This window comes from Calidris pugnax, unplaced genomic scaffold (assembly GCF_001431845.1).
Source record: "Calidris pugnax isolate Ruff unplaced genomic scaffold, ASM143184v1 scaffold371, whole genome shotgun sequence".
Lineage (NCBI taxonomy): Eukaryota > Metazoa > Chordata > Aves > Charadriiformes > Scolopacidae > Calidris > Calidris pugnax.
The window spans coordinates 1,444,920-1,455,690 of record NW_015091373.1 but is presented as its reverse complement, the minus strand read 5'-3'; the positions used below and the strand labels follow the sequence as shown (position 1 = coordinate 1,455,690).

At 53.4% G+C, this 10,771-nt stretch overlaps 2 protein-coding genes across 4 annotated transcripts in view; one reads left to right on the top strand and one right to left on the bottom strand.

The window, feature by feature from the left end:
* Nucleotides 1-1,334, top strand: part of SH2D2A (SH2 domain containing 2A) — a 6,720-nt gene extending 5,386 nt beyond the window's left edge. The window contains exons 5-6 of the mRNA XM_014961250.1: nt 27-448; nt 690-1,334. Coding sequence (XP_014816736.1) covers nt 27-448; nt 690-830 — 563 coding nt within the window. The 3' untranslated portion in view covers nt 831-1,334. The remainder of the gene's footprint in view (nt 1-26; nt 449-689) is intronic.
* Nucleotides 1,335-3,643: 2,309 nt separating this feature from the next.
* Nucleotides 3,644-10,771, bottom strand: part of PRCC (papillary renal cell carcinoma (translocation-associated)) — a 21,993-nt gene continuing 14,865 nt past the window's right edge. For all 3 annotated transcript variants that reach the window (XM_014961334.1, XM_014961333.1, XM_014961332.1), the window contains 4 exons: nt 8,262-8,357; nt 6,348-6,491; nt 5,967-6,032; nt 3,644-5,375 (listed from right to left, as the gene is read on the bottom strand). In XM_014961334.1, the coding sequence (XP_014816820.1) occupies nt 5,289-5,375; nt 5,967-6,032; nt 6,348-6,491; nt 8,262-8,357 (393 nt within the window). In that variant the 3' untranslated portion in view covers nt 3,644-5,288. The remainder of the gene's footprint in view (nt 5,376-5,966; nt 6,033-6,347; nt 6,492-8,261; nt 8,358-10,771) is intronic.

The following is a 10,771-nucleotide window of genomic DNA, read 5'->3' as shown; positions in this document are numbered from 1 at the left end:
ACGGCGCAGCGCGGCCGACGGCGGAGCAGCCCCCGAGGGTCCCCACGCCGAGGGGGAGACGGACCCCGTGGCCCCCCCAGAGCCCCCTGACGCCAAGTACCAGCAGCTCCTGTGCTTCCACACCTACGCCGAGCCCCGCGAGGTCCGAGCCCCCAGTGCCCCCCCTTCCCGCCAACTGGGAGACCCCATCCCCTTCTACGCCATGGGCCGGGGCTCCACCTCCGGCCCCGAGGAGAACATCTACTCCGAGGTGGCCTCGGCCGGGCAGGATCTGCCCCTTTCCTTCCCCAGGGGGTCCCCGGGGGCCTTTTCCACGCTGCCCCCCAAATCCCACCCCCACCGGCGGCTCTTCCGCAGCGTCTCCAGCCAGGCCTTCAAGGGGAGGCACCTCCCAGCAGCTCCCACCACCTTGGGGAAGGAGAGAGGAGCCTCCAGCGCGGCCGAGGAGGTAAAACCCCTCTTTGCCCCAAAGCTCAGACCTTCCCCAAGGGGCTGGTGGGTCAGGGTTTCCCCCCCCCAACTCCAACATCAGGGTGATGGGGGGAAAAGGGGGCACCCCCCACCCAGGGCGCCGTCCCCCAACCGAAGCGGGAGGAAAGTTGAGGGGGGAAGGACCCAACTTTCAACCCTGCCCCGGTTCTGGGGTCAAAGGCAGGGTCTCAGGGGGGTTCCTCTCCACTTCTCCACAGGGTGGGGGGGTCAACCCCTCACGGGAGTTTGATGACCCCGTTTATGGCCGGAGGATGAGCAACACAGGGAGGAACGGGAGAGGGAGAGGGCAGGAAGGTCCCGAAAACATCTACGAGCAGCTTTTGGGAGACCAGCCCTGAGGTGGGAAGGTCTTGGCCAAGACCCAAGCTCCCAGGAGGAACCTCCATCATCACCCGGAGAGGTCCAAGGCCACTATCAGCCCCCCTCTGCAAACCACCAGTGGTACCAGCTCCATACTGGGATATACTGGGATTCCCACGCCCGGCCAGAGTTAAGAGGGGAAAGGCATTTTAATTTCTCTCCCAACACATTTGGAAGGAGATTTCTATTAATAGAACCAGGGCGGAAAAAGGCCATTAGAGTAAAACCAGCTGGTTTTTTGGGGCACGGCCAGTGCATCCAGCCATTAAATAGCCACAAACTGGGGTGAGGCCGCAGCCACACTGAGGATCACGAGCCCCAGGGCAACATCTCCCAGCCCTACCCCTTTCCTCGGCCAAAAAACACGAGATCGGCACCAAAAACAAGGATAAAATTCAACCATTGGGTCGGTGACAGTGATCTCAGTGACACCTCCAAGTCCTGTCTGTTTTCTCAGCCAAAAACCAGGGGATCAGCACCAAATCCGATGGTAAAATTCAACTGTTGGGTCGGTGACAGTGATCTCAGTGACACCTCCAAGCCCTACCCCTTTCCTCGGCCAAAAAACCCGAGATCGGCACCAAAAACAAGGATACAATTCAACCATTGGGTCGGTGGCAGTGATCTCAGTGACACCTCCAAGCCCTACCCCTTTCCTCGGCCAAAAAACCCGAGATCGGCACCAAAAACAAGGATACAATTCAACCATTGGGTCGGTGGCAGTGATCTCAGTGACACCTCCAAGTCCTGTCTGTTTTCTCAGCCAAAAACCACGGGATCAGCACCAAATCCGATGGTAAAATTCAACTGTTGGGTCGGTGACAGTGACCCTGGCGACACCTTCAAGCCCTACCCCTTTCCTCGGCCACAAAACACTGGATCAACACCAAATCGAAGGGTAAAATTCAGCTGTTGGGTGGGTGACAGTGATCTCAGTGACACCTCCAAGCCCTATCTGTTTCCTTGGCCAAAAACCAGGGGATCAGCATCGAATCCAAGGGTAAAATTCAACCTCTGGGTTGGTGACAATGACCCTGGTGGCACCTCCAAGTTTCCTCAGCCAAAAACCAGGGGATCAGCACCAAAACCAAGGACAAAATTCAACCACTGGGTCGGTGACAGTGAGCCTGGTGGCACCTCCAAGTTTCCTCAGCCAAAACCCATGGGATCAGCACCAAATCCGAGGACAAAATTCAGCTGTTGGGTCGGTGACAGTGACTCCAGTGACACCTCCAAGCCCTACCGGTTTCCTCGGCCACAAAACATCGGATCAGCACCAAATCTGAGGGTAAAATTCAACCATTGGGTCAGTGACAGTGACTCTGGTGGCACCTCCAAGTTTCCTCAGCCAAAAACCACGGGATCAGCACCAAATCCAAGGACAAAATTCAACCTGGGGCGGTGACAGTGATGTCAGTGACACCTCCAAGCCCTATGCTGTTTCCTTGGCCAAAAACCAGGGGATCAGTACCAAATTCAAGGGTGAAATTCAGCTGCTGGGTGGGTGACAGTGACTCCAGCGACACCTCAAGCCCTAACCATTTCCTTGGCCACAAAACACCGGATCAGCACCAAATCCAAGGACAAAATTCAACCTGGGGCGGTGACAGTGATGTCAGTGACACCTCCAAGCCCTATGCTGTTTCCTTGGCCAAAAAACACCGGATCAGCACCAAATCCAAGGACAAAATTCAACCTGGGGCGCAGACAGTGAGGTCAGTGACACCTCCAAGCCCTACCCATTGCCTCGGCCACAAAACACCAGGTCAGCACCAAATCCAAGGACAAAATTCAACCTGGGGCGCAGACAGTGAGGTCAGTGACACCTCCAAGCCCTACCCATTGCCTCGGCCACAAAACACCAGGTCAGCACCAAATCCAAGGACAAAATTCAACCTGGGGCGCAGACAGTGAGGTCAGTGACACCTCCAAGCCCTACCCATTTCCTTGGCCACAAACCACCGGATCAGCACCAAATCCAAGGGTAAAATTCAACCTCTGGGTCAGTGACAATGACCCTGGTGGCACCTCCAAGTTTCCTCAGCCAAAAACCACGGGATCAGCACCAAATCCAATGACAAAATTCAACCTCTGGGTCAGTGACAGTGACTCCAGTGACACCTCCAAGCCCTACCCATTTCCTCGGCCACAAAACACCAGATCAGCACCAAATCCAAGGGTAAAATTCAGCTGTTGGGTGGGTGACAGTGACCCTGGTGCTGCCCCGAGGTGTGTGAAACCCCGACCGAAACGACACGGAGCCAAACGGAGCAGAAAAGCCCTCGAGGGGGTGTCTGAGCGTTGAGACTGGGGGGAAAAAGGAGGGTTGTGGGGTTGGAGTCGGGTTTTTTTAACTCTCGGGGGAAAAAAAATCGTGTTCACTTTTCACAATCCTACATTTTCCTGCTCTTCAAACAGCTAAAATCATTGATCCCCCTCTTCCTAACTCCCTTCTGGTGCTAAAAATGAGCCATCGCACACCAAAACGGCAAAAGAAAAGGGGGAACCCCATGAGGTTCAGCCCCTCTCTTCGTTCCACGACCCCACAAATCCACAACTCCACAAATACTCAGCGTTTTCAAGGGGGAGAACCCACGGGGGGGGGCACAAACCCAGGGCTGGGGCACCCCCCAACGCCCTCCGGGGAACATTTTTGTTACCCACCGCCAATAAACCGAGGGAAATCACCCCAAAAAACACAGGCTGCGGGGAATCCTTGGGCCTTACCGGTGAGGAGAAGGAAAAGCAACACCTCGAGCACCTCGGGGATGGAAACGGGGCGCGGGTTCGGTTCATTTTAAAAGTTTATTCCTTTTATCAAATCTCTTTTCAGAGGATTTCACTGTACATATAAGATATGAATAAATTACTCAACAGTAACTTTATTCCGCTCATTCAAATACTCAAAAAAACGGGCTCTGCAAAGTACTAAAACATCCAGGGAACTAAACTAAGAAAATCAGATCCTTTTTTTTTTTTTTTTTTTTTCAATTTTTAAAATATTCTAAGAAAAGACTTCATTCCGGGGGGTTTCGCTTGTTTTTTTTTAACAGGTAACGGGGAGAAAAAAAAAAAAAAAACAACCTCTAGGGAGTTTTTTCCCTAAATGGAATAACAAATCTTAGCCACGGTTACAAGAAATAGAAGCCCTCAGCAGTGGGAATGTGAAGTTAAATAACCCAGCTCTCCCTTCCCTTGGGTGAAGGAGGAATGGAAGCCCCAGAGATTTGGGCTAACGATGGGTGGATGTGGCCAGCGAGGTCACACTTGATTCGCGGTCGTTATCGCTTCGAAATCCCTTTCATAAAGATTGAAGGGATTCAAAATAAGCAAGATTTTTTTCACTCCGGAGGGGAAAAAATTAAAAAGAAAAAAAAAAATGTTAAGGCCGGACACGGTCTCCTCTTCCCGAGCCAGGAGGGGAAAGGTTTAACACTTAATTGAAAGAGGATTGATACAAACAAGGCGGAACTAAAATGGAAATAAAAATAAATGTACAGTTGGCAGCTTTCATCTGAGCTCAGAGGAAAGGCTGCGGCTTCACCGCTCTGCGCCGTGCGGAATAACGGGTTCAAAAAGTCCAGGGGGTGGCTTGGAACAGCACCGGGGGGCTTGGGGAAGGGGGAGGAAGAGGAAAAAAAGGGAAAAAGAGGGAAAAAGAGGGAAAGGAAAAGGGTACGTACACACACGGAGCAGGGTTATCCAAAAGCCCTCGTGCTGGGAGAGGGATCCCGGCTGCTTTTTATTAATTGTGCGTTCCACGCTCCAGGAGTTTTCTCTACGGCAAGATCCAACCTGCAAAGGAGTTTCCCCCTCAGCGTGGGTGGAGACACTGGAGGAGCTGAGGACAAACACACCGCCTTAACCACCCTTTCAAAAATTAAAAAAAAAATAATCAAAATACTCCAATTATCCGAGTCGTTCACATGGGAGGAGCGGCGGAGTTACTCACAGCCGTGAGGATAAAAATAAAAGGATTTTTTTCTTTCTTTTTTGAACAACAACAAAAAAAAAAGCCAGGCTCTTGAAACTCACTGTCTTTCGGAAAGAAAAATTAACACTTTCAACGTGCAGTGAGTCCAAGGAAGGAGGAAAGCGGGAATTGGGAGCATTTCTGGAGACTCTGCCCAAAGTTCCAGCAGAGGAGGAGCCCCCGGAGCTACAAGCCAGAAGCTTTGGGCACCTTTCCCACAGCTGCCTTGGGGACTGTCACCATCCAGGGGGGACAGATTTGCTTTGAACCTTCCACGTTATCATTCAGAAGAGGGAAGGGGAAAGATTACAGGTGGAGTTTCAGGACCGGCTCGCACGAAACCTCTCTCGGAGCCCCCCCTGCCCACCCAGCAGACCACGGAGGAGGGGGGCCCTGTTGATCTCCAGGAGATGTTTGACCCAGAGGGTCACCAGCCAAAAAAAAAAAACGGGCCAAGAGGGTGTTAGAATCCGTATTTGGCTTGAGTCTGGCGTCGGCTGAGCTTGTTTTCAGACCATGTGTTTTTCAGTTCCAGTTCTCTCTCCTTCGCCTGCAGAAAGGGAGAGGATTAAACACATCATCAGCGCTGCCCGTTCGCTGACTCAGCAGCCTCCTGCCCTCCTCTGCCCCCGCTGAGGGCGACGGCGCTCCAGTGAGAAGCCTCCCCCTTCCAGGAGTTGAGCACAATTATCTTTGACAGAGGCTTTGAATTAATTTGGGGCATTTCATTCAAGGCTGAAAAAGCAGCTTCTCTTTGTGGGACGGGCTCTCGGCAGCCGCTCGCCAACCGCCACGGAGACAGGAAGCCGAGAGGCTCGGAACACACAACCACACACGCACAGAGTGATGCAAAGCAAAAAAAAAGCTAAAAACTCAGGGTTGTGACATGCTCAGGGCTCTACCAGGAGGGTGTTTGGGCCAGCAGTGGCCAGGACATCCCCCAGCACAGCCACCGTGGGCTCAGTCAATCCAGGCCAAGTTAGGCCTTGTCAGATCAGGCGAGGCCTAGTCAGGCCCTCCCCCAGGGCTCGCTCGGAGCGGCCTCAGTCGGGGATGGCTCCCAGTTCCCCCAGCTCTGCCCAGTATCAGCCCTTGGAATTCCACCTGGAGGAGTTTCCAACACTACGGGGAGGCCACTCACCTGATGGATCAGGTACGTGATCTGGTGTTTTCTCCTCTGCTGCCCCGTGGGCTGATCTCCTTTTTTCTAGAAAGCAAAAGTGGGCGAATCGTTAAGCCCGGAAAGGAGCTGACTCAAGACATCGAAACAAGAGCTCACACAAAAACCATTTGTCTCGTATTAAATATCTCTGGGCAGATTCCTTAGGCTCAAACAGCTCCTGGCTGGTCTCTACCACACTGGGCTCAAACAGCTCCTGGCTGGTCTCTACCACGCTGGGACTGTGTTTGAAATGCTCTACTGGTCTCTCACGGGGAATTTTTTTATACAACAGGGGGTCTCTGTCCCCCTGACGAGGTCTCACAATCCCAAGCAGCGCCTCCTCCTCCTCCCAGCCCGTACCTTGCTGAAGGATTTCATGGTCTTCTCCTCAGTTAAGGATTTGGTCAGCCACTGCTGGGCTCCGCTCAGCTGGTCATCACCTTTGATATCCACAAAGTTGATCTCTTCCCTCCCTCGGTTCCGTTTGCCCTGGAGGCGCTTGAACTGGAAGGAGAAGAGAAACAAACGGGGTTGCAGGCGTGCCTGAAAGCTGTGTGGTGTTGTGGATACACCAGAGGGACGGGATGTCATCCAAAAGGACCTGGACAGGCTGGAGAGGTGGGCCCAGGTGAACCTCATGAGGTTCAACAAGAGCAAATGCAAGGTTCTGCACCTGGGCCGGAACAATCCTCGCCACCAATACAAACTGGGGGGTGAGGGATTGGAAAGCAGCCCTGAGGAAAGGGACTTGGGGGTGCTGGTGGAGGAGAAGCTGGACATGAGCAGGCAGTGGGACCTTGCAGCCCAGAAGGTCAGTCCCATCCTGGGCTGCATCAAAAGCTGCGTTGCCAGCAGGTCCAGAGAGGGGATTCTGCCACTTTACTCTGCTCTGGTGAGACCTCACCTGGAGTCTTGTGTGCAGGTCTGGAGCCCTCAATAGAAGAAGGACATGGACCTGATGGAGAGGGTCCAGAGGAGGGCCACGAGGATGATGAGGGGGATGGAGCACCTCTGCTCCGAGGACAGGCTGAGGGAGCTGGGGTTGTTCAGCCTGGAGAAGAGGAGGCTCCGGGGAGACCTAATAGCAGCCTTCCAGTACCTGAGGGGGCTACAGGAAGGCTGGGGAGAGCCTGTTTAGAAAGGGCTGCAGTGACAGGACGAGGGGCAATGGCTTCAAGCTGGAGGGGAACAGATTTAGACTGGAGATGAGGAGAGGGTTCTTCACTGTGAGGGTGGTGGAGCACTGGAACAGGTTGCCCAGGGAGGTGGTTGAGGCCCCTTCCCTGGAGATATTCAAGGAGAGGCTCGATGAGGCCCTGGGCAACCTGGTCTAGTTGGGGGTGTCCCTGCTGACTGCGGGGGGGTGGGACTAAATGGCCTTTGGAGGTCCCTTCCGGCCTGGGCAATTCTATGAAACACCAACCCCGACCCCAAACCCCAACGCCTGACCCCAAACACCAACCCCGACCCCAAACAGGCAGAAGCAGATGGGCTCCAGGGCTCAGCTCCCCGAGCAGGGGACACGCCGCGTCAATGAACAATTTTCCAAGCAGGATTTGTTCTCTTCAGGAGAGCTCTGCTTTGTTATACGTCATAATATCTTAAAACTATTCAGCATTGAGGTTATAATCTCATTTTCCTCATTTAAACAGCATTTACTCTTCTCCTCAGCCTTGCTCGGAAGACCCTCGGGCTCCTGAGTGTCTTGTTTTAAGCGCTAAGGAGGCACCTGAAGCGTTTGAGGCTCACAAACCACCTCCCACAGAACACAAATCCACCCCCAAAGCAAGAAGAGGCCCCTCTTTTTAGTCATTCCCAAAAAGCAGCGAGCACCAGATGGGCTACTCTCTTCCCCAGCCCCGACTGGCTCAGCTAAGCAGGCTGCCAAGTTTCTAGATTAGATCAAAAATAGGAAGAGTTTGGGGTTTTTGAGCAACTTTTTGAGTATTTGAACTAAGCGGGGAGCTCACCACCGCGCCAGAGGATACACCATGAAGGTATCAGCACCTCAGCCACCACCGTCTTCGCTCTATGCACCTTGTCTGCCCCAAAAACCCCTCAAGAGAATGAGCTCGGGGGAAATAATAAATATCACCTACTTAAAAAGCAAAGAAACCCATCTGGAGCAGTAGCCCGACGGGTCAGTAGCCCAACGCTAGACCCCAGGGAAGAACAACCCGAGCCAGGTCGTGCTGCGGGGCAGGACTGTGGGGTAAGAATGGGGTAAGAGCTGAAAGGCAAACTTGGGAGCAGGGGAGACAATAAAGTGCCAACCGCTTCGTCATCTATGAAGGAGGAGTCGTTGCTCATCTCCTGCGGCGCCGCCTGGGCCGGTTCCATCTCCTGGTAGTACCCACCACTGTAGTAATCCTGTTGGTGAAAGGGAAAACCAGTTTGACACCACAAAGAAGCTGGAAGAACCACAGAGAGACCCCAAGACGCAGCACGGAATCACAGCCCCGGGAGCTGCCCCTTTTCCACCTGGAGGGATTTCACCAGTAGCACAGGAGTCGTTAATCCCATCTCATTACTCCAGCATTACATTATTTTTTTGTTTTCCAGAGGTGCTCAACAATAAATACTTTGCCCAATTACTAGAAACAACCTGGCTTCAGACCCCGAGCCCCAGTTCTGCACCCTGACAACAGAATCACAGAATCTTCTAGGTTGGAAGGGACCTTAAAGATCATCTTGTCCAACCGTCAACCCAACTGACAAAAATAGACACCCCCACAACAAACAAGGAGCATCATCACTAAACCATATCTCCCAGCACTACATCAACCCGGCTTTTGAACACCTCCAGGGATGGGGCCTCAACCCCCTCCCTGGGCAGCCCATTCCAAGGGCTGAGAACCCTTTCAGTGAAAAAATTGTTCCTAATATCCAGCCTGAACCTCCCCTGGCGCAACTGGAGGCCATTTCCTCTCGTCCTGTCGCCTGTGACTTGAGAAAAGAGACCGACCCCCATCTCTCTACACCCTCCTTTCAGGGAGTTGGAGAGAGCAAGAAGGTCTCCCCTCAGCCTCCTCTTCTCCAGGCTGAACACCCCCAGTTCCCTCAGCCTCTCCTCATCAGACTTATTCTCCAGACCCCTCACCAGCTTTGTCGCCCTTCTCTGGACCCGCTCCAGCACCTCAATGTCTTTTTTATGGTAGGGGGCCCAAAACTGGACACAGCACTCGAGGTGAGGCCTCACCAGTGCCCAGTACAGGGGGACAATCACCTCTTGGGCCCTCCTCCCCATGCTGGTCCTGACACAGGCCAGGATGCTGGTGGCTTTCTTGGCCACCTGGGCACACTGCTGGCTCCTGTTCAGCCCACAGGCCACCAACACCCCCAGTCGACCAACGACGGGGACGCTTACGCCGGGGCGTTTTTAAAATGAGTGGAGCCATTAAAGATTTATCCAGCAAAGAGCATCTCCAGTCCTTGTGCCAGAGGAATCCTGTCGTGCAAAGTGCTGCGGGTCTCGGGCTCCTCAGCCACCTCGGGCGCGTTAAATTCCAAACACGAGGGGAAAAATTCTTTCTTTCAAGGGTGGCAGAGCCCTGGAACAGCCCACCCGGAGAAGTTGTGGGGTCTCCTTCTCTGGAGAGGTTCCAAACCCACCCAGGATCCCACCCTGGGTGACCGTTACGGTTTGAGAAAAGCCCTGATAATTTATTGTCATTTAGATAATTATTCTCTCACCCCATGAGCCCTCCCCACCCAGAAAGGGGAATCGGGGAAAGCAAGGAAACACCAGGGTTGAAATATAAATAGATGTAATAGAAGACTAAATAATTAAGAATAATACCAAAGAGCCAGTATTAATCCCAATACTAATATAAAATATACCAGGACTATCCTCAACCCATTCCATCAGAGGAAGATGTTTCCTCCCCGCAGGGACAGACCATGTGGGACCCTGTGAGCGCTGCGGTTTCGGGAGGGAGGGAAGGGCTCAGGGCTCTGGCATCAGGACAAGGAGTTCTCTGGGCCACCACCATCGAGAGAGAGAGAGAGAGAGAGCTACACAGCAAACTTTCTAATTTATATTGAATGTGACATTCGAGGTATGAAATAACCCCGTTGGCAGCTTGGGTCAAGTGCCCGGGTCTCGCTCCTCCTCGTCCCCACACAGAGCTGGAAAACACTGAGACCTTGAATCCCACATCCCATTGCTGGCTATAAAGGAAATATTTTCAGGAATCTTCTAAAAGTGCAGTTTTTCCCAGCATTAAGAAATTATTCCCGTGTCACTCAACCCAGGACAGTGACCCTGCTTTGGCAGGAGGTTGGAGGAGATGATGTCTCAGCCCAGAAGGCCAATCCCATCCTGGGCTGCATCAAAAGCTGCGTTGCCAGCAGGTCCAGAGAGGGGATTCTGCCACTTGACTCTGCTCTGGTGAGACCTCACCTGGAGTCTTGTGTGCAGGTCTGGAGCCCTCAATAGAAGAAGGACATGGACCTGATGGAGAGGGTCCAGAGGAGGGCCCCGAGGATGATGAGGGGGATGGAGCACCTCTGCTCCGAGGACAGGCTGAGGGAGCTGGGGTTGTTCAGCCTGGAGAAGAGGAGGCTCCGGGGAGACCTAAGAGCAGCCTTCCAGTACCTGAGGGGGCTACAGGAAGGCTGGGGAGAGCCTGTTTAGAAAGGCCTGCAGTGACAGGACGAGGGGCAATGGCTTCAACAGGCTGGGGGCAGAGTGGCTGGAGAGCTGCCGGGCAGAAAAGGACCTGGGGGTGTTGGTGGCCTGTGGGCTGAAGATGAGCCAGCAGTGTGCCCAGGTGGCCAAGAAA